Source organism: Arachis hypogaea, chromosome 4, assembly GCF_003086295.3.
Source record: "Arachis hypogaea cultivar Tifrunner chromosome 4, arahy.Tifrunner.gnm2.J5K5, whole genome shotgun sequence".
Lineage (NCBI taxonomy): Eukaryota > Viridiplantae > Streptophyta > Magnoliopsida > Fabales > Fabaceae > Arachis > Arachis hypogaea.
This window is the reverse complement of record NC_092039.1, coordinates 3,746,259-3,768,194: the sequence shown is the minus strand read 5'-3', so window position 1 is coordinate 3,768,194 and position 21,936 is coordinate 3,746,259. Positions and strand designations below refer to the sequence as shown.

The 21,936-nt window shown below is 35.3% G+C and overlaps 5 protein-coding genes across 7 annotated transcripts; 2 read left to right on the top strand and 3 right to left on the bottom strand.

The window, feature by feature from the left end:
• Positions 1-3,263: 3,263 nt before the first annotated feature.
• Positions 3,264-6,499, bottom strand: LOC112795821 (protein FAR1-RELATED SEQUENCE 7). 2 transcript variants are annotated; one of them, XM_025837997.3, is made up of 2 exons: positions 6,177-6,499; positions 3,264-5,900 (listed from the first exon to the last, which is right to left on the bottom strand). In XM_025837997.3, exon 2 carries the CDS (start codon positions 5,716-5,718, stop codon positions 3,436-3,438), a length of 2,283 nt encoding a protein of 760 aa, XP_025693782.1. In that variant the 5' UTR covers positions 5,719-5,900; positions 6,177-6,499; the 3' UTR covers positions 3,264-3,435. The 2 variants fall into 2 exon arrangements, with proteins under 2 accessions (XP_025693782.1, XP_025693783.1); XM_025837998.3 differs by having other exon boundaries at positions 3,264-5,891; positions 6,177-6,479.
• A 561-nt stretch (positions 6,500-7,060) lies between these two features.
• On the top strand, positions 7,061-8,982 carry LOC112795823 (BI1-like protein). Its single transcript, XM_025838000.3, has 4 exons — positions 7,061-7,666; positions 7,836-7,949; positions 8,085-8,242; positions 8,557-8,982. Exons 1-4 carry the CDS (start codon positions 7,381-7,383, stop codon positions 8,761-8,763), a joined length of 765 nt encoding a protein of 254 aa, XP_025693785.1. The 5' UTR covers positions 7,061-7,380; the 3' UTR covers positions 8,764-8,982.
• A 113-nt stretch (positions 8,983-9,095) lies between these two features.
• Positions 9,096-12,049, bottom strand: LOC112795822 (aspartyl protease family protein At5g10770). Its single transcript, XM_025837999.3, has 3 exons — positions 10,838-12,049; positions 10,267-10,680; positions 9,096-10,155 (listed from the first exon to the last, which is right to left on the bottom strand). The coding sequence occupies exons 1-3, from the start codon at positions 11,019-11,021 to the stop codon at positions 9,350-9,352; spliced, it is 1,404 nt and encodes a 467-aa protein (XP_025693784.1). The 5' UTR covers positions 11,022-12,049; the 3' UTR covers positions 9,096-9,349.
• Positions 12,050-12,165: 116 nt separating this feature from the next.
• Positions 12,166-14,030, bottom strand: LOC112795825 (PHD finger-like domain-containing protein 5A). Of its 2 annotated transcripts, none has more exons than XM_072233872.1 (2): positions 13,905-14,030; positions 12,166-12,984 (listed from the first exon to the last, which is right to left on the bottom strand). In XM_072233872.1, exon 2 carries the CDS (start codon positions 12,938-12,940, stop codon positions 12,608-12,610), a length of 333 nt encoding a protein of 110 aa, XP_072089973.1. In that variant the 5' UTR covers positions 12,941-12,984; positions 13,905-14,030; the 3' UTR covers positions 12,166-12,607. The 2 variants fall into 2 exon arrangements, with proteins under 2 accessions (XP_072089973.1, XP_025693788.1); XM_025838003.3 differs by having other exon boundaries at positions 12,166-12,996; positions 13,905-14,029.
• Positions 14,031-18,027: 3,997 nt separating this feature from the next.
• LOC112798334 (uncharacterized) lies at positions 18,028-18,711 on the top strand. The gene has a single exon (XM_025841601.1). It carries the CDS (start codon positions 18,028-18,030, stop codon positions 18,709-18,711), a length of 684 nt encoding a protein of 227 aa, XP_025697386.1.
• The last annotated feature ends 3,225 nt before the right edge of the window (positions 18,712-21,936 follow it).

The window sequence follows — 21,936 nt, the reverse complement described above, 5'->3', positions numbered from 1 at the left end:
GTGAAAGATTATGCTAATGAAAAGAAGTATATGCTTTCTTGCATTATTGTCTAAGAAGCATAAATTTAATAATGCATCTTAGGTGAATTCTATTGCACTTATGAAAGAATCAGAACATCCATCAAGCTGAAAAGATAAGTAACGAACTACTTTTGTGAAAAATGACATTCTTTTGATGAAAGACTAAGAAAATTTAAATCTTTTACAGATATGTGAAGATCATCCTTGAAAAATAAAGTATATGCTTTCTTGCATTGGGGTAAGAAGCACAAATTTAATGACTCATCTTCAGTTCACATTGCATTTCTAAAAGAAGAATAAGGACTTCCATCAAGTTGAAAAGATAAGTAAAGAACTACTTTTGAAGAAATTAAAAAAAAAAGGAACATTCTGCTAGGGAAGGATAAAACTTGGAAAACTACTTTATGATCTCTGTGTGGTTTTATGCTAAACCGTGTTCTTTTGTCGACATAGCAAAGTAAAATGCTATCTTTGGCCATAAAAAAAAAAAAAGAAAAAAAAGAAAAGAAAAAACAAGAATGGAATAAAGCAAAATGCTAAGGAACCAAGTTCTCTGCAACCCTAACTAAGTATGTAGGGTGGCAATACCACCGGAACGCGCGTACCCACTCTGCTCCTATCCGTTCGGGGTAGGTGTTTAGCGGGTCGGGTTTTTTGGAGGCGAGGCGACGTCGGGTTTAGGTAATATCCTCCCTGCTATATATATAATTTTAATATATAATATGTATAATATATGTAAAATAATTAGCAAATGATTAATAATATTGTATCATATTTAAATTTTTACTTTAATTTATATTATGTATGTGATGATGGTTATATAAATTTTGAAATTTTATTTTATTTATTAAATTTTAATAATTATAAGAACGGAACAGGTTAGGGTTCAACGTTTTATTATCCGCAAGTAGAAGTGAGACAAGTTTTATGCGGATTGTTGTACAACGAAACAGGATCGGATAGATAAAAAATTTGCCCCTACCCGCCCCATTGCCACCCCTATAAGTATGGTATACACTGCAAGGGTAGCATTTAGTTACTGTATCCAAAGGTTATGAAAGGTAGAGAGATATTGGGATCAACAATATGCTTGGAGGAAAAAATATTAAAAAAGAAAAAAACATTAAAATTGTCTTTACTTTGAAAACGGTTTTAACAATCTTTAGAGGTACAAGAAACACATCTACTATTTTGCTTGTCTTTTTTGTTATAAAATAGATGTCAAATGATACCTAAAGAATGAAGGATCAATGGTGAATCCTGTCTGAATCAAACTATAAACTATGAGTGCATGGTATACAACTGTTAAATGAAATTATTACTTGATGTTGGAGCACTATATATGATTATATTTACTCTACTCATAGGTGACATTTTAGCCTTAGACCTAATTATTTAGTCTTTCAATTATGTGTTATAGTTTAAAAAAATCATGTATGTAAGTTAGTGATAAGGTTCACTATTAAGTAATCTGAAAAATCATAATGTGAGGAAATAGAGTCCCACATGATGCACCATAAATGTGAAATAATTTATCATAAATGGTCCAATAAGATGATGCTAGTGTCAGCTCAAGCTCACAGACTGAATATATAAATGAATAAGTCCAAAACACTGCATTTGAACTCTTAATCGAAGTTTATCTTTACTCTATAGTAACCATCTTTTTCAATTTTTCATCTACTCTCATCCTAATTAGCTTGAAAATCTTCAACTTGATAACTGCATTCAATCATGTCCTTACCCTGAACTTCCATTGGGTTGGGGACCTTTATCTTTTAGAAGATAAGAAGTGAATGTTCAAGATAAGGACATCATTGAGAGAGTAGAAACTAGTGACTTATCCTCTATTCCTTTGCCATCCCAAGGCAAAATTAATACTAAAGTCACACAATAAATTAATAAAAGTAATGTATAAATTAAATAAAAGATAATTTCATAATTCCTAAGGTCCTATCACCTATTCCATTTGCAAGACCCCTCATTCGTTCGTTGCCCATAAAAGTAAAAACACAAAAAGATACAAACTTTACCATTGGGCCATTGGAAGACAGAGGTAAGGTTTCTTGCCTGCTAAGTATTGTAGACCCAGACTTCTACTCCTTGGTAAAATTTTTATTCCCAAAATAAATGGAGACCTTTGTCTCATTAAAAGAGTAAAACTCCAAAACAGTTAAAAAATCAAAAGATAAAACATATCATTGAGGTAACTATGTGGAGCTTGGGTCATTCTATAATGGTGTTTTTACTGTGAATAATTCTGATTTATAATTCACTCCACTTAACCAAAGTTGGCAAAATTGACCAACAAGCTTCTCATATAAGCAGCGTTTAATAGCAGGTGTGATTTGTTGACAAGCTATTGCCCATTCCATGTCCTACCTACCGAAAAAAACAGAGGGCGAGAAAAAGACAAAGTAGAGAGTAACAGAAGTACAGAACCCAGGGGTGCTTGGAATTTTCTGTGGTTTGGCTTATCCATTTGCCTCTATATGTCTGCATCAATCTAGTTCTCAAAGACTGATAGGGACTTGCCTTCTCCTCTTGCATGACTCAGTTGGTATGATGTTTATATAATATAACAGTTACAATTTCTAATATCCCACTGCATAAAGAAGGAAATTATGCTCTCAATTGGTATAAACCTATTTTCTATTTGATTCCAGTACCAAAACAAGAAGCTGACTTCATTTTCATTTTCCAAATCACATCAGAAAAATGAAAACCCAGTAATTTTGGATGATAAATGGGCACGGCTTCAACATATTTACTTTTAACCTACCAAATATTGATTTTAGAAAAAAATTATGAGAAACAAGCTTTAACCCAAACTACAATTTATATCACCAATCAAATCTCATCAACAGTCATCTTAACCACTCAATACAGTTTTTCTTTTCCCTCTACTGAATAAAAATTCCCTTTTTTTTTTTACTTAATCGATAAAGTTGGGAATGCATTTAGCAAGAAGAATATGATTAGTAAGACTGTAAGAGATCCTCCTTCAAATACAATGATGATTACTTCAAACCATTTTATCACCAGATACAGCAGATGCTGCTCACTGGAAACCCCCACCTGTAGTATATATTGCGGTGGAAATAAGCAACAAAATAGGGGTGGTGCAGCTTAATTAATACAAATCAAGGTGAAACCGATGTCACACTTTATCATAAGAAGGCTCTAATGTTAATCCATCTAAGAAGTCAGTAATCTCCAGGGAAGGGATCAAGCGACTGATAGAAACAGAAAACTGAACCATCGATTACTTTGAATTGTTGAAATACTAAGATGGACGCAAAATGTTTATAATTGATTAGAAGAGCTAAACTGATATCACAAATGAACAATTCAAGGCTTCAGGGTAAAAAAGAAACAATCTTACAACTATGTACAACCTCACAGAAGTATTCATCACCTGTGCCAACAAAGCTTTCTCCCACCCTCACGCAAAATCTCATAAGCAAGTTTATACTTTTCAATAGATGTTGCACCTGCATCTATGTACTTAGCCGCAGTTTCTCTTAGACTCCATAGCATCAAACTCCGGAGTTCCTGAGAACTACTCCATGACTCTAAATCAGGGAAAACACCATCCTCAGCATTTTTAGTCCATCTGTGCAAGATGTAGCGAGAAGGAACTTCTCTTAATTCCAGTATCTGGAAAACCCTCAAAGCATGTCTACAAAGAACACCTTCATATTCAAACATCTGACAGCTACAACTAATGCTAAGATTAGATGCATTAAATGTAACTATATGGTGTTTCTCCATATCATTTCCACCCTTACGCACCATATATCGGCTGATGCTCCCTTCTTGAAAAGCTTTAAACCCAAGATAACTATAGCACTGCAAAAGCTCTTTTTGAAGTACTTTGAATATGGTAAGAGTGTAAAGCCTTCTACATTGTTCTTCAACTGGCTCCTTTGTTTGCAAAAATGGTTGAAAATTAGAAGTATTGAAATCCTCGTTTCTTTCTTCCTCCCGGCGTCGCTCAAGACCTCTTTCATACCTTGGAATAAATTCCACGAGAGACGTTTGGCCATTTAAAATTGCACCAAAGAATGAATCAACACTTTCATTCATGGGTATGCCAGCAAAAAACGTGCCCCTTAAATATAATGGAACCCAGGATGCCCGCTTCTCATACATTTCTTTTAGCCAAGGATTGTCCTTCAGTCCATATTTGTTGAGTAAGGCAGCCCATGTGGCGTCAAATTCATCAACGGTCTGACTCTGGTAAATGCATTTGTCATAATCTTTTGTAAATCCATCACCCATTATACCCAAATTCTCTTGTTCCTTTGCCTTGATTTGCCACAATGAAAAGCGATGATGGGTTCTTGGAAAGACTTTTCTTATTGCCCTCTGGATTGCAATGTCCTGATCAGCAATTATCGATAGAGGCTGCCGGCCAGATGCTGCCCTCAGCCATGTCTGAAATAACCACGCGAAAGACTCTTCAGATTCATCAGCAATCAAAGCACTTCCAAGAAGCACAGGTTGCCTGTGATGGTTAACTCCAATAAAGGTGGCAAACGGCACCAAATAGACACTCTTACGGTAGGAAGTGTCAATAACAAGGACATCACCAAACTGACTACATGAATATCTAGATCTGCCATCAGCCCAAAATAGGCTCATACAGTTACCATTGTCAACTTCCACAGCATAAAAGAATCCTGTATCTTCTGCTTGTCTTGATTGAAAATACTCTAGAAGCATGCTGTACCAATCACTTTTAATGTGATTTTGTCTAGTTCCTCTGGGGACAGGATAGTTGTCTATCCGAAATAAATCACCATTTACGAATCCAGTATCTACCTCTTCAGCCAAAATATTGGAATCAGGAATACTTTTTGGCCTACCCTCCCTTTCAGAGCCCAAATCATGATTATGATCTTTGTGGAGACGGTCCACCACCCACTTTCCCGATGGCTGTCTCTTAATCCTCAAATAGGCCCCGCACCCAACCCGTGAAGGGTGCTGGAACCCTTCTTTTGAGCACACAAATCGGCGGGATGTGATCAATCCATCATTCTTAGAACGAAATAATTGACCAATTCGAACTCCAAAACCAACATATGCTGCATATGCATGATAAAATTGGTAGGCTTCATTGGGTGAACCAAACTCTTGACCTACATATGGTTCAGTTCGGAACTGTCCTTCGAGTTCTTCCTTTCTCAGTCGCTTGAAATCAATAATGCCCATGGGACCAGAAGATTCATTACAGGATTCAAGCAATTTCTTCCTTGGCCTACGGGATACTTCAGTAAAGGACTTGAAAGCTGCAGCACCTTTCTGCTGCACTGTTGGTGTGCAATTTCCATTTTCAATTTCAAGATCATGATTGTGATCCTTTTGGAAATGATCAACAACCCACTTTCCAGAAGCATTTATTTGCACTCTTATGAATGCTGGACAACCTGTTCTCGAACTGAGCTGATATCCCTCCTTTGAGCACACATATCTTCGAGAAGAAACTGACCCATTTGATCTTGATCGATACAGCTGACCAATCCGAACTTTAAATCCAACTCGATTTGCATATGACGTGTAGAACTTGAGTGCATCATCCGGTGAGTCAAATTCCAAACCAATGTACGGTTCACATGAAAAATCTATTTCCTCCTCCACATTGATATTACTCATTGCAAGCTCAGTACCTACAGGATTCTCCTTCAAAATCATGCTCACAAGTCATTCTCCATTTAGTTTAATTATTGGTATCGACAACAGAGTAAGGTCATGGCAAAACTTGGGGTGTTTAAAGTTTAAACTCTTTAAAAAGCTGATCTTTTATGTTTCTCCTCTCAGGTGCAAGCAGAAGCACGCCGAGTGTTTCTAACGACGAGGCACCGTTCCTGCAACAGCTGAAAGATTCATGCTGTCAAACAAATATAATGATTCCCTATCTTAATTCTACAGGCAGGTTTCTCCAACGATCTAAGTAAGCACACAATTTGATCGGAAAATAGCATAATCTAATTGATAGGGATCGCAACAGAATAATGAAATCTAATGAGAGTAACGAAGAAAAAGGAACAGCGCGTGAAATTAAGAAGTTGAGAGAGGGAAAGCAAGATAAGAAGGAAGTCAACGCAGCAGGAAAGAAAGCAAAAAGCTAGGGTTTTGGGGGACTAAATTACCTCGTAGGATTTGGGGGATTGATTGATAGCACGAAAGAGAAACTGGAGATTCAAAAGTGTGCGTGCGAGTGGCGAGTGGCGAGTGGCGAAAGGTGATTGCAAAAAGAACTTAAACTAGAGGGTCGGGGTTGGTGAAGAACAGGGACTCGGAAAGGGAAACGATCACAAAACGCAGATTATGATGCCGTTTTGATGTTCTTCTTCGAAGTGTTTGACCTTCGCTGGATAAACATACATGATACATGTCCCAGCTCCAAAGGCTCCGATTCTTTTCGGGTATCCACTTCTGCAAAAAACCCACTCATCATTTTAATAACTAAATTATTTTTAAATAGAAATACTTACGAAATTTAATACTCAATTTTTTATTCTGAAATTTAAATTCAAATTTAATATAACTCTTCAAATTTTAATATATTTAAATTAGATCTTGAAATTCACAATGACAATTCACATTAATCTTTGAATTAATTCTTAATTGATTTGGTATATTAACTTGTTATAATTTAAATTTTTCATCTAAATTTTATATGATCAAAATTTATTAGAGTTTTAAAAATTTGATTGTTGCTCTCAAAATTTTTAAATTAAAATGTTTATTGTTGTTTTTTGTAAAGATGTTAAAGATTCAATCAAATTTTTAAAATGTCTAATAAATCTTAGCCACATAAAATCTAAGTCAGAAGTTTAAATTTTAGCAAGTTAACATATAAAATTAATACATTATTTATAAAAATTGACTTAAAATTTAAAATGAGTTATTATTATAAATTTTATAAGCTAAATTAAATCAATTATAATTTTAAGCATCAATTTAAATTCGGCCTTAAAATTTTTAGGGCCAAACTCAATATTAATTCTACTTATGGGCCATCAAAATTCTCAGACAGTGAGTGAAATTATAATAAAATAATAATAATAATAATTTCAAAATGGAAAAAAAAATGAGTGAGTGAATTTGTTTGTTATGACTTTTATTGGTTAATTTTTTATTGACTGTAATTTGTTAGTAATTTTGGTGGTAACAATGTATAATTTATAATGACAAATTTATTATGTAATTATTTGTGCAGTAATTATTCTATGGTGCTTGTGAGTTGTGACCATTGATGGAGTCAAAGGTAAAATGCATATATATTGAGATGAAAGAGTTGGGTTGAATATTTATTTGTAGAGAAAAGAAAGATAGAAAAGGTCGTGGAAGATGTTTCAAGCGGGGCAGGGGTACGCCAATGTGGCGACGAGCGAGCCCGTTAGCAAGAAGCCGCATCAATACGACGTCGAATCGGGCGAGACGCTGTTCCCCGGACTCAGCCCCGGTGAGAACCAGCTCCGATGGGGATTCATACGCAAAGTCTACGGGATCCTCTCCTTCCAGATCGTTCTCACAACCCTCGTCTCCCTCCTCACCGTCTTATATTCCCCGCTCAACGATCTTCTCCGAGGGAATTCCCTTCTCCTCCTCATCGTCGTTTTTCTTCCCTTCATATGTACGTCAATCAATTGGATTTTCTCATGTTTGGATCTCGGGAACCTTTGCTTAAAAACTCTATTTTTCAAAACAATTCATAATTTTTTGATTATGCAGCCATTTTTGGGGGTTTTGTATGTAATTCTGAATTGAATTGTAACCTTGTTATTTGAATGTGTTGTTTGCAGTTTTGATCCCATTACTCAAGTATCAGCAGAAGCATCCCCACAACTACATCTTATTGGGGCTTTTCACCGTCTCGATTAGCTTGACCGTTGGAATTTCCTGTGCCAACACAGAAGGTTTAGTGCCATTCTTCCTCTGCTTTTAGATGTAGAATTCCAAGAACCATTAATTGTTTTTTTGTGGCAGCACTGCAGGTTGTTGCTGTTATGGTTTATCTGATTTTTGTCATGTCTTAATGGAAATTATTGCAGGAAAAATTGTGCTTGAGGCTTTGATTTTGACCTCTGCTGTGGTTTCCTCACTCACTGGCTATACCTTTTGGGCTTCCAAGAAGGGCAAGGATTTTAGCTTCCTTGGCCCATTTTTATTCACTAGTCTCTTTACCCTGTTTCTCGTTGGCATGATGCAGGTTAGAATAGAATCCATCCCCTTTTTCATTGAGTTATACTAATTAATCCTTCTGTTCCACATTGATGATCATTTTGACTTTTAGTTACATTCATAAACCAATGCATTTGTACACAATTGTCTCTTGATGGATTGTTTTGTCAATGTACCAAAAAATTCAAAACAACCATCATTATAGAATGGACAGATGGATGGAGTACTCAGTAGTCTTTTTTTTATGTGGTTTTATAAATCTCCAATTAGTTAGTTTAACATTCTAGTATTGGGTTCTTGTTGACTTGCATGTTACTTAAGACTCCTTGTCCTTTGGCGCAGATGTTCTTCCCATTTGGACCAGCAGCTCATGCTATTTATGGTGGAATTGGTGCTATGATTTTCTCTGGTTACATTATATACGACACTGACAACCTTATCAAACGCTTCACTTATGATGAGTACATTGGTGCTTCAGTCACTCTCTATCTCGACATTCTGAACTTGTTCCTTGCCATCTTAAATATGCTGAGGGAGGCAAACAATTAGCCACTCATCCTGCGTGAACTGAGGTTTTGTCAATTAAAATCTCTGAAATAACTTTGTTACCTCTTTACAATATACCCTAGGAAGTATTCTGATTATAACACTATGCTCCTCTACTCTAGTATTCTCTTACAGTTGAGTGTCTTGGGTGACATGAAAAATTTGTTGGTTCACAATTGTATCTTATGATGTATTATATATATAAAAGAATATTGTGCAAAATGTTGTTCATTCCTTTTAGTTATTTATTCTGAGGTGAGTTTCCCTTTGAATTTATATGATACATAGAGTCATAGATTATCAAACAAGCAACCTGCTTTATGTGGAGATCAGCATTATAAAGCTAAAAGAGATTCAGAACATGAATATTTTGTTGATGAGTACAAAGTGGATCTTACGTTTAAAACATTCGACCTTTTGATTTTGCTAGGTGGTATCCAAGTATAGTGTTACTTGTGAAATCTCAATGAAATTTGTCAGTATCATTTTTTTTTCTGATCTAATAAGGATTCTCATTACGATCTGAATCTTATTCTGATATCAAGGAAGGTAAAAGATGTTTTATTTGTAGCTACCTTTTGCAATATTACTATTTGCAACCACCATGGCCAAACCCAAGTTTTCCTCCTGCAACATCATACACTACCTCTAGTGTTCTCTGCTGGTAGTTTCCAAGAAGTACAAAATCTTCGCCTCCGGGAGTTTCTGGAGTTGCTGCAAATGGGAAACAAACAACAGTGGAGTTGTAAGGTATAACTACTCCACTGGGTGGTATATCCAAAAGAAGTCCATCTGCAAACAAGAAGCTCATTCTTGGAAGTTTAAGCTTCTTGTGACCGCCAACGTTGTAACATGTATCGGCAACAGAAATTGCTCCCACAAATCTATAACCGGTCATGGCTTTTCGATATGCTTCTCGCAACTTAATGTAATCCTTGGAAGGTAACCTTGTAATGACAGTACCAGAATCAATGAATGCAGTATCCTTCTTAACAGTTATGGGAATAGTGGTGCTACCAACTTTTATCCCAGTGAGTTCAATGGCATTATCTCTTCCTAGCTTTGTGAACTTTAAGGATTTCGAAACTCGTTTAGTCTTACCAAATCTGAGAAAACCAACACGGTTTGGATTTGAGGGGAGACAATATGAAAACACTTTGTTATATGTATTGGAAGTTTGTTCTACAAAGGATAAGAATCCTTGGCCAAGCCCAATTATGCCATCAGTCTTGTCAAGGGTGGCATTAAAGGTGACTTCGTTGCACCCAAACATGATCCCCTTGAAGGTTTTGGAGCCAACAAATAATGTTTCTTTAGCCATGTATCCGAAGATCAAAGATCCATCTAAATAAGCTCCCAGATACGTGCAAGATGAGGAAACGCATTGTGTGTACCCTGCACCATTCATGAAATTCAGAAGGAGTTATGATGCAGATTCCTAAACATGATGCCGTCAATGTTTTGGAATCTTGAAATGTAATAAATTCATTTTGATCACACAATTACCTAAAGTAGTATTGGTCAAACTGCATGTGTGTGAGGGACAAGTAATTTTGGTGTAGGTTGAAGATTTTGATGGATCAAAAAGTGGACGTTTTGGCTGGTAACAATCATGATTCGGCTTTCCCAGCTTGCAGGGTAGACATTGAATCCATAAGAGATCACTACCGGTGTCAATGTTGAATGTGAACATCCTTTTAGGTGTTCCTATCCCCACATTTATAACATATGTGCTATCTTGCCATCTGAGTTGAACCTGGTTCTTTCCATAGCGCTGCCTCGACACCATCAAGCTCGCTCTTTTTTGGTCTCTGTCAAGGATTTCAAGCATAGATGGAGCATTTGCTTTTCCATGGTTCTTTGGGGAGCAGGGTCCATAGTTGTGGACTAGTTCCAGAGACTCCTCTTCTTCCGATGACACTACATAGTTCAAACCAAATAAGAAATCTGATAGAGAGTAATAAACAATACATTGCAATAATACAAATTCATGATCAAATATCATCAACTGAGAAGGAACATTCACTTCACTTCAATTTCGTTTGATGAAGTAAGAAACAAGAAGGAATGAACCAACCTTGTTTAGAAGAAGGGTTGCATGTAGAGGTTGGCAGCAAAGAGCTGACTTCAACAACATTGAAATGGTTGCTGATTTGTGTAGTTGTTGTATCATCACTTTGAAAGGCAACACTCTTGTGTACAGAATCAGGAACAAAATTTAAGACAAGAATGCAAAGCAGAAAGAAATGGAAGTTGCCCATGTTTCTGGTGCTAGTAATGCAGTTCTTGAGTGCTATATATATATATATATATATATATACAGTAATTAACCAATTATGTAATCACCAAATTCGATGTGCATTAGCTAGAAAATTATTCAATTGTTACACATTATTCAAATGCGGACATATAGGAATTCAATTTATTCAAACCACTCCACTAGTTAAAGGATTGTATTGTTGTTTCCTTAAGGTGATTATTGTTATTCAACATGTCACACGCTGACATGTCAGATAATGTGTCTACGTGGTTTTGTCTCCTTCGTTATGAGGACAAATCACCTGTTGCCAACCGGTTCTAGGGATTGGATTGAACAATTACGAAAATGGATGGAATCGATTTGTGTTTTTATAATTGTTAGGAGGCGGAATGTCCTTCGAGTAAATAGTTAAGGACCGGAAAAGGCTTTTACTCTTGTTATTTGTCCCTCATTAGTAAAATTTAAGGTATTTTTTAATCTTCTTGAGATTTGAAAAGGTGTAGTTTCACCAACCAGTAGCACTAAGATTCCAAAGGACAGACACAGAATCTGTTCACATGTGTTCTGAATTGAGAACCCTATCTGCATGTCTGTTTAGGAACTTATCTGATCTGATGGTAGATTTCCGGCCAATGATAATTCTAGCAGTTCATGTGTGCCGCTTCAGTTGCCTATCTCCTTTAGTCCTTCACCATAGCAGATTACAAGACAAGAAGTGAAGTTCCCCACACAATGATTCATGGAAGGGGTTAAAAGTTAAAAGAGATTGAAGGGTGCATTAAGTAATTTGACTGTAAAATTGATATTCTTGATTTTTGTTACAATACAATGAGAACAAGCCTTTATCACTTTATGCAATAGCAGTTAGCAAGTCATAGATTAGAGGCAAAATCTGTTGCAAAGAGATAAGTACTTGAACTAACATTTAGGTAAAGAAAGTAAGGGTATGTTTTAACTTTTTATTTTTATTCAGTGTTTTCTGTTTTTAGAATTTTGCAAAGAAAAAAAAAACAATAAAAACAATCAAATTTTGTTATCTGTTTTCACTTCATGGCTTCTCTTTTTTCATAAAATTCTGAAGAAAATAAAAACACAAACCAAATGCTTTCTAAGTAACTGATTTCACCTTCTAGAACCAGCATTCATTAGCAACATTACTAACATTCATTCATCTATTTTGGTATATTGCATACAAGGTTATCCCTACCCTCTAGAATTAAGCAATAAAAACATGAGCATTATATGGTCATCAAACATTACAGCTCTTGTTGGACTTATGTGATTACAGATAAAGACATAATATTACAATATTGAAAAATGTAAAACATATTACTAATCATGGAATACTTTTCCAGAGTAATCTTCAGAGATGCTGACAAGTCACAAGATTGCACCTAACAGAGTTTAAATTCCCAGCAATTGTATTGTGTGATCCGTGAGTGGTACACTAGTCATGCACTTACATTACAAACAATTTTGCAACATAATAGTCTGTGCTCAAGCTCTCAAATCCCATGGTTATGAATTTATGATAAGTTTAGGGAAAAGAGACAAATATTGGGAGGAAAAAAAAGAATTACACGCCCATCATCGTTTCTTAAAGCCATACTTTTTGCGTTCATAGAATAGATCGGTTTTGGCACTCCCTAAATTAACAATTTTGGGGCAGCCATCCCTATCTTTCTCTTGCTGTGTGCATTCCTTGCAGTAGTAGGCATCAGATATCCCTACCCCTCCACATATTACGCAGCGACCTTGAAATGATCCATAGTTGCATTCATCGCAAACCCGGACAAGTGTACAAGGACGCACGTAAGAGTCGCATATGACACACTTGCCGTCGCATTTCTCACAAAGTCTTCCAATGGCAATTCCAGGCTGTTTCCGGCACATAATCAAATCAGGATGATGCTTGGCCATAATTTCAACAGCCTGCTAAATGCTGAGTATATATATAATATAACCTGCAAGTAAATCTAAAGTTGAACATGTAAATGGTAAAGTATCTCAGTAAAACACTACAACTCTTACCAAACAAAACAAGGTAAATTACAAAATTTACAACAACATATTGAGTCACTTCAATTTTTATTGTTTAAGATGAGTGAATTTGTAACTAATAATGCTAACATAAATAAAAAATTTACAAATCAATGAAACATATTCAAATCATCAGCTCAAATATTGTATATTTAATATTCTTCCCCACATTAGCTATAATTTGGTCTTCATACAAGCAGATAATGGATTATTATGACAATAAAACAATGCATTAATTAAAATTTTAAGTTGTTTTCCCTGCTAAACAAAGTGGTTTTTGAATTTGAAATCATGATGATCTAATCATTATCAAAATCCCAGATAGTGTTAAGCAGATCACGAAAATGGTAATTCACATGTTAGGATTCAAAGCACAAGGTTCCTTCTTTCCCTTTAACACAAAAAAGTGCAGAAGAAACCAAAAGCCACTCATAATAACATACAAACGGTTCCAAACCCAACCTTAGTTTCATGACAACATAAAAATAAAAATAACATTTCAGCAGTGGCAACAGTTTCAAAATAAGCCCCAATATAGTGAAATTGAAACTACCCTTAGGCCGCTAATAGTACTGAAGAACTAACCCTAAACCAGTAAAACACCGTTAACAGGTACACTACCAAAAAACCCAACATTTTCACTCATACAAAGAACATGGTTCACTTGGATTCAACACTATCCATGTATTAAAGCTTAAAAAGAAAAAATTAATCTACAAGAATAGGTAATGATGACAACCCACAAGCATAAATCTTAGATGAAGAAAGGTCACAGCAGTAAAAGAAAGAGTAGCGTACAAGTGCAGAAAAGGGAAATCAAAAGGAAGAAGAGATGTTAGCAAACCTGTGCTGCCAAGAGGAGCCTTTAGTCTTCAAGGAATGTTGCCGACTTTGCTGAAGCCAAGGAGGAGAAAAACTAAATCAATAGGGCTCACACTCATATATTTTTTTAAGTTAGGAACAAAACTCGAACCGGCCATTTTTAAGTTAATATAAAACTTTTTATGTTATTTGAGTTATATTTTATTGACTTACTAGTTTACATATTATAGGAAAATTTTCAAGTGTACTGTCGTACTGGTATTTTAGTAATTTTTAATTATTAATTTTAATTATAAAAAATATATATAATATTTATAATTAAGATCGATTAAAAATTATTGATATATCTATGACAGTATACTTAAAAATCTTCCTATATTATATATAATATATATATAACATATATATACAACAGTAACATAATATAATATATTATTTATGTAATATATAATAGTCAAAATAGATAACTTAAATTTCGTTAATATTTTAAATTTTACAAATGTAAATAACCATAAAAATTATTTTATAATGTGTAAAAATTAAATTTTTTTATGTAAACAAATTTAATTAATTATCATTTAATATAACAATATAAATAATGTTTGAAGCGTTTAATTAAAGGCCTGTTTGATATGTTTTAAAAATAAATTTTTTGAGTTTTTGACTTATAAAAGTTAGTAGTATTAATATTGGGTGTAATTTTTAAAATTAAATTGCAGTTTTTTAAGAAGCTATTTAGGAATTTATAGAGAAGTTAAAAAAAATTATTTCTCTCATAATACTATTATTTTTTATCACATTTTTATAAAATAAGTACTATTAAAACTAAAAATCCAAACACAAAATAACTTATTTATAAATTACTTTTAACATAGCCATTTATTGTTTAAACTATTTTTTCAAAAGAAATTTAATTAAATTGTTTACCAAACTGAACCTAAGTACTTTTGAAAATCTCTTCTTATCTTTTTTATTATGTACTAGTTTGAATTGGTTTTTTTGAGTTAAAAATTTTTTTAAATAAAATATTTTATTCAATTTAAAACTTATTTGAATACGTCTTTAAAAAAAATATTTTTATTGAAAAAATAAATTATTTACTTTTTTTTAATTAATAATACCTTGCTTTAAAAAAATAAAATAAAAGATATTTTTAATACTTAAATTTTTTTTAAAAAAAATTTATCTAAATATAAAATAATTTTTGTTTGTTAAATTTTTTTAAAAAATAAAAAATAAATACATTTTTTTTCAAAAATTAATCTAAACTAATCCTATATCTCTATTTAATTAATTATAATTTAATATAATTATTTATTTTAAAAATAATTTGTTACCTGACAAGTTATTATTTGCCACTCTAAGGTCCTTTGAAGAGGAACTCTCTCCTCTTAATATTCTCTCCTCTTAATATGCATGTAGAGACTCTCACTCTCTTCTCCAATGGCTGGTCTTTCCTCATGGTACAAAAAGTGAAAATGGAACTTTTGGAAATTGTAGCGTTGAAGTTGCTCTTATAATATTAATGTTTAGAGTAATTTTTAAAATTAATTTATAACTTTTTAAAAAATTATTTAAATATATATAAAAAAATTTAAAAAATATTTTTTTAGAATAAAAAGTTTTTTATTATTTTTTTAAAAAAAATATTTTAGAACTAAAAACTAAACACAAAATAATTTATGTATAACCTACTTTTTATTTAAGTTTTTATGTTTTAAACTCTTTTTTCAAAAGATTTTAGTTAAATTGTTTACCCAAATTGACTCTTAATCTGTTCAGATATTATAAGGGTTGGCAGCCTTATTTTTTGCGAATCACTCTATATTCCTAATATATTATAATATATAGTTAAAATTTATTAGACATGTATAATAAAAGTATAAAATTAATCAAGATCAAACTTACCTCTTCCCTTTTATTTTAATTTTAACATAAAATTTATTGTAATTTTATTATTTTTAATTTTAATATAGATTTAATTTTGTATTTTTGTTTTATTATATATTTTATGAAATATAGAATAAATAAATATTGTGTTTAATTGAAAAAAATATTTATCATAGATAAAGTTGAATGAAAAATTTTGGAGTGCAAATAAGATTATGATTGGAAGATTCTCAACCACGAATGGGGTATAATTAAATTTTAGAGAAGATTTAAACCTACGAATAAGATTAGGATGGAATCTAAGTCATACTTTATTGTTAATCATTTTCAATTTTGTTCATTTAAAATACTTAGAATTTGTCAAATATAATAAATAATTGAAAAATGTACCTTTTTATTTTAGAAAATGCTATTTAACACTAAAATCAACTATAGACATTCTGTATTTATATAAAAATGCATGTGTAATTCAATTTATTTTTAATATATATTTTATATTTTAATGTGTAACTAATTTTAATTATTAATTTCGGTGTATATCTCATAAGTGGAGAAAAGGACAAATAGATCTCTAACCTTTTTTTCAGGAGACATTTTCGTTCCCGACGATTGGAAAATATATTTATGTCCCTGACCCTTTAAAAATATGGACAAATCTACCCTCCCTTTAAACTCAGTCCATTAGCCTCGTCGAAAAACGTTGAGGTGGCTCCCGTGGCGATGATGTGGCCGTAACGGGATGACACGTGGGCAAGACCTTTTGAAAATAGGACATATTAGTCCCCAGCGTCCAAAACGACGCCATTTCTCCCCCACCCCTCCAAACACAGTTTAATTCCCATATGCAATACCCATAACAACCATGTTTGCTCCTTTGAATTATTGAAAACCTAAGAAGACCAACGATCAAAGTCCCTCCCCCCTGTTTCTTCCTCCAAAAATTATACTACGTGAAAGAGCAATCGGTCCGTGGTGAAGTTGCTGTGGGAGGCCAAGAAGGAGGTTTCTGTTGAGGTCGTAGTTGCTGTCTTCGTCAGAAGGTAAGATTGTGATGCTTAGCGTTTAAGTTTTGGTTATTGTGGTGTGAACAAAGAGTGAAGGCAGTGTGTGTGCATGTTGAGAGTGTGAAAAACAGTGGTGTAATGTAGTGAAAAAACTGTTTTAAAAACGTTGTGGGTAGGATTAGCAGGAGGGATTGTGTTTGGATAAAGGGGTTTTGTTCATATTTTTTGTAACTGTTTTTGGACTGACACGTTGTTGATCATTGGATAAATTTCAGATGGTTGATGTTTTTGTGGTGCCGATTTTTCACCATGGAGGTAAGTTTGTCAGAGGGAGTGATGGAGCCCTGTTTTATGAAAATGGAAAGGAAGAGAAGTTCCCTGAGATGGACTTGGACTTTGTGAACTTCGAAGATCTTGTAACGTTATTTAAGGGTTTGGGTTACCGGTCATACAAGGAAGTATACTGGTATGATCCCACAAGTAGCGACATTGAGTCGGGGATGAACAAGTTAACTGGGGATGCAAGGATAAATGCAATGCGAAAAAACATATCGAAGAACCAAAACACTTTTGAGTTCCATATATACTTTGATCACGGAGTCGATGTCCCTGAAGTTGTTGAAATGTTAGCAAGAATAGTGATGGGGCAATGGATGTGGATGTGGATGAGATTTTAGAGGAATTGAAGACATCCTCTTCATCAGATGACAGGTACGAAAGCACAGAAGACGTACTGTACAAACCTCCACTAGCTGGAGTGGAGACCGATAGTACTGAAAGTGACAGTAATGACGGGGTAGCTGGTTGTAAGAGAAAAAGAAGTACCAAGGGTAGAAAAAAGGTAGTAACCTCGAAGAAGCCAGTTGCAAGGAGGCAAAGGTCAAAGAAAAAGTCTAAGGTTGAAAAGAAGCGGGTTCAGCATAGGACCAAGGTGAATGTAAGAGGAGAAAATAGTGCAGGCGGTAATGCTAGTGGTTAGGGGGCTGATGGGCCGAATGATCAAGGATGTGGTGGTGGTTTTCTTGGTGTGTAGCCGGATAATGCAGGGGTAGGGGATTATACATCAGTGAAGTGCCAACAGAAATGGAGAAAATCGTATTTAAGTATGAGTCCGAGGAGTTGCATACACCTATATCATCCAATGATGAAGGTAGCAGCAGGAGATTTCCTTAGTTTAATGATAACTATGCTCACTGTGAGGGGAGATTTGAGTTAGGAACCATATTTGCTACTGTTGAAAGGTTTAAAGAGATGGTAAAGGATTCCTTCATTGCTGAGAGGAGGGAGCTGAAGTGGATAAAGAACGACAAGGAGAGGGTCAGAGTGGGTTGCAAAGATGAGGAGTGTCCATTCCTGGTTCATTTGTCCTACAACAAAACATTACAGTGTTATCAAGTAAAGACGTATGTTGCAAGAGATTTAGGGAGTAATGCAGCTGATCAGCATTGGCTTAGCAAGAAGATTGAAAAGAGAATGGCAACCCAACCCCACATGAACACCAAGGAGGCAACTGAATTCCTAAGGGAGGAATTTTTATTGTGTCCCCACCCTAAGATGGTCTACAGAGCAGTAGTGGAGGCTGGGGAGAAGATCATGGGCAATGAGAGGGACCAATACGAAAGGAGCAGGGACTACTGTGAGCAGATTCTGAAGAGCAATCCAGGTTCGACGGCCAGGTTGGAGCTCATGCCAATTCCAGAATCACCTCCTATATTCGATAAATTAAACATATGCTTGGATGCTTGTAAGAAAGGGTTCAAGGATGGGTGTAGGCCTTTGTTGCACCTAGATGGTTGTTTTTTGAAAACCTACTACATAGGTTGGCTTCTAGCAGCAGTTGCGCAGGATGCCAACAATCAGTTCTACGTTGTTGCATATGGAGTTGTCAGGGCTAAGACTAAGGATGCCTGGAAATGGTTCTTGACAAATCTTTAGGAAGACATAGGTGACGATGCCAGCCATGGGTGGACCTTCATATCGAACTAACAAAAGGTAAGCTGTAATTTTGGTTAATCAATATGTTTGGTTCACATATTACCAATTTAACTTGATATATCATTGCTTTATGTCGTCGTTCAATGCAAGGTTTACTCCCTGCACTAAAGGAGGTCATGCCACATGCAAAGCTCTACAATTGCGTGATGCACATGTGGAAGAATTTCATAAATCGCTTCGAGGACTTGTGTTGAGTTAAGAAATTAATTAATAAAATTGATGATGACAAACATTTGATTAGTGGACTAATCACCCAATTAGTTTTGATTATTGTTTATAAGTGATGCAGGCCAAAAATAAGTCTTGCAGCAGCCCAACATCAAACAAAAGATATATGCTAATGGGCTAAATGGTAAGTGAAAAATAAAGACAAGCCCAAGTCATTCATCTCAAACAAAATTCATCAAAGAAGCAAAGCAAGGCACCAACGGGCTGAAGTAGAGAAGAACCCGATCCAAGTCCGAAATTGATTTTCAATTTCCCACCATCTTGCCTTACCAGAAGCAACGTTCCTCTCCTCTCTAATCAAGTCACATCAAGGCTTCAGAAAAGTAAGAAAGAGAAAGAGAAAAAGCTTCCTCCCTAAGCTAGTAACCAAAGAAGCAAGAGAGAGAGAAAGTTTAAGCTTGAAGCACAGAAGCTAAAACAGAAAATCCAAACCAAATCAAGCTTAGGTTAAAGGTAATCCATCTCATCTTGCATGCATCAGATCTTCTTCTCTTCTCCCAACTTTCTGCTCTATCCGAAAATGGCATTCAAGGGAAAATTGTTCTCTGCCCTATTCTGCTTCACATCTACGTCACAAGTGATACTTGGGGACCAAGTAGTTTTTCAATGGCTAAGATCAAGTTGACCATGAGCAGATTTCTATGGTTACTGCTTTGTGGCTTTCGGTCAAGATGAAGAAGTCAGAAGCAAAGTTTCTACTCTAAGGTTTAACGAGAAAAAGTGATTCTGTGGGTTGGTGAAGCTCAAGGCTCAAGGTGTTGACCTTGGAAGAAGAACCTAGCAACATGCAAGGAGAATAAAAGAAGTCTTCTTGCTCATTCAGAAGGTAAGGAGAGAAAACTAGAGTTTGTGATTTGAGTTCTGTAAAGTTCCTCTACTTGGATAATGCTCTCTTTCAAAGAAGCATTCGGCCAACACTGAAGAACTGTATCTGAGGTTTGCAAATCTGGTTTTGCACATAGCAAAGAGGCTGCTGATGAAGTCAATCTCCTTCATGTTTTACTGATTGTAATGTATTTTTCCAAGCTTATCTTTCTGTAATTTCTTGTGAGAAAAGGCATTGTGAGAAAGCTTAAGTAAAAGCCATGAGTGAAAAAGGCTCAGTGATACACTTGAGAGAAAAGCCTAGAGTTATTTTTCTGATTTCTTTAGGTTGGCTAAGTGTCTTGTATCTTGTACCCGTTTGGTATCCCTTTCTTAGTTGGGTTAGCACTAAGAGTGAATAGTTAGGAGTTAGCATAGTGATGAGCGGATAATTTATACGCTTTTTGGCATTGTTTTCATATAGTTTTTAGTAAGTTTAAGCTACTTTTAGGGATGTTTTCATTAGTTTTTATGTTAAATTCACATTTCTGGACTTTACTATGAGTTTGTGTGTTTTTCTGTGATTTCAGGTAAATTCTGACTGAAATTGAGGGATTTGAGCAAAACTCTGAAGAAGGCTGACAAAAGGACTACTGATGCTGTTGGATTCTGACCTCCCTGCACTCGGAATGGATTTTCTGGAGCTACAGAACTCCAATTGGCGCGCTCTCAACGGCGTTGGAAAGTAGACATCCAGGGCTTTCCAGCAATATATAATAGTCCATACTTTATTCGAAGAATGACGACGTAACTTGGCGTTAAACGCCAAGTACACGCTGCTGTCTGGAGTTAAACGCCAGAAAAACGTTATGATCCGGAGTTAAACGCCCAAAACACGTCATAACTCAAAGTTTAACGCCAAGAAATGCCTTAGCACGTGAATTCATCAAGCTCAGCCCAAGCACACACCAAGTGGGCCCCGGAAGTGGATTTATGCATCAATTACTTATTCATGTAAACCCTAGTAGCTAGTTTATTATAAATAGAACATTTATCTACTGTATTAGATGTCTTTGACTAGATCCTGGATTGTAATTTGAATCCTGTGATCACGTTAGGAGAGGGCTGGCCATTCGGCCATGCCTGAACTCTTTGCTTATGTATTTTCAACGGTGGAGTTTCTGCACACCATAGATTAAGGGTGTGGAGCTCTGCTGTACCTCAAGTATCAATGCAATTCTATCTTCTTTTATTCAAATCTCTCTTATTCTTATTCCAAGATATTCATTCGTACCCAAGAACATGATGAATGTGATGAGTCAGATTACCCTCATTATCATTCTCACTTATGAATGCGCGTGATTGACAACCATGTCCGTTCTACATGCAACAGAGCTTGAATGTGTATCTCTTAGATTCCCCAACAGAATCTTCGTGGTATAAGTTAGATAGTTGGCGGCATTTATGAGGATCCGGAAAGTCTCACCTTGTCTGTGGTATTCCGAGTAGGATCCTGGGAATCCGGAAAGTCCAACCTTGTCTGTGGTGTTCCGAGTAGGATTCCGGTAATGAATGACCGTGACGTGCTTCAAACTTTAACCTGCTGGGCGTTGGTGACAGACGCAAAAGAGGGATTCTATTCCAGTAGGAGCGGGAACCAACCGGTGATTAGCCGTACTGTGACAGAGTGCGTTAGCATAGTTTTCACTGCGAGGATGGGATGTAGCCATCAGCCATGGGTGATGCCTCCAGACTGGTTAGCTGTGCGAGTGATAGCCGCACAGGTTATTTCCCCGTGAGGAATGAAAGTAGCCACAGTTGATGGTGAACCCCTATACAAAGCTTGCCATGGAAAGGAGTAAGAAGGACTGAGTAGAAGGAGTAGGAGAGCAGGCGTCCGAGAGCTCTACAGCATCTCCATCCGCTTATCTGAAATTCCCACCAATGAATCTGCATAAGTATCTTTATCCCTTTCATTATTTCTATTTTCGAAAACCCATAAAACTATTTTAATATGCCTAACTGAGATTTGCAAGGTGACCATAGCTTGCTTCATACCAACAATCTCTGTGGATTCGACCCTTACTCACGTAAGGTTATTACTTGGACGACCCAGTACACTTGCTGGTTAGT

What these genes read in the sequence shown, in the direction of transcription:
- LOC112798334 (XM_025841601.1), top strand. Translation starts at nt 18,028, where the DNA reads ATGGTAAAGGATTCCTTCATTGCTGAGAGGAGGGAGCTGAAGTGGATA.
- LOC112795821 (XM_025837997.3), bottom strand. Translation starts at nt 5,718, where the DNA reads ATGATTTTGAAGGAGAATCCTGTAGGTACTGAGCTTGCAATGAGTAAT.
- LOC112795822 (XM_025837999.3), bottom strand. Translation starts at nt 11,021, where the DNA reads ATGGGCAACTTCCATTTCTTTCTGCTTTGCATTCTTGTCTTAAATTTT. An exon ending in CAACCCTTCTTCTAAACAAG is followed by an intron (nt 10,681 to 10,837) that starts GTTGGTTCATTC and finishes TGAACTATGTAG; the next exon opens with TGTCATCGGAAGAAGAGGAG. An exon ending in TTTGACCAATACTACTTTAG is followed by an intron (nt 10,156 to 10,266) that starts GTAATTGTGTGA and finishes TGAATGGTGCAG; the next exon opens with GGTACACACAATGCGTTTCC.
- LOC112795823 (XM_025838000.3), top strand. Translation starts at nt 7,381, where the DNA reads ATGTTTCAAGCGGGGCAGGGGTACGCCAATGTGGCGACGAGCGAGCCC. An exon ending in CGTTTTTCTTCCCTTCATAT is followed by an intron (nt 7,667 to 7,835) that starts GTACGTCAATCA and finishes TGTTGTTTGCAG; the next exon opens with TTTTGATCCCATTACTCAAG. An exon ending in TTCCTGTGCCAACACAGAAG is followed by an intron (nt 7,950 to 8,084) that starts GTTTAGTGCCAT and finishes AAATTATTGCAG; the next exon opens with GAAAAATTGTGCTTGAGGCT.
- LOC112795825 (XM_072233872.1), bottom strand. Translation starts at nt 12,940, where the DNA reads ATGGCCAAGCATCATCCTGATTTGATTATGTGCCGGAAACAGCCTGGA.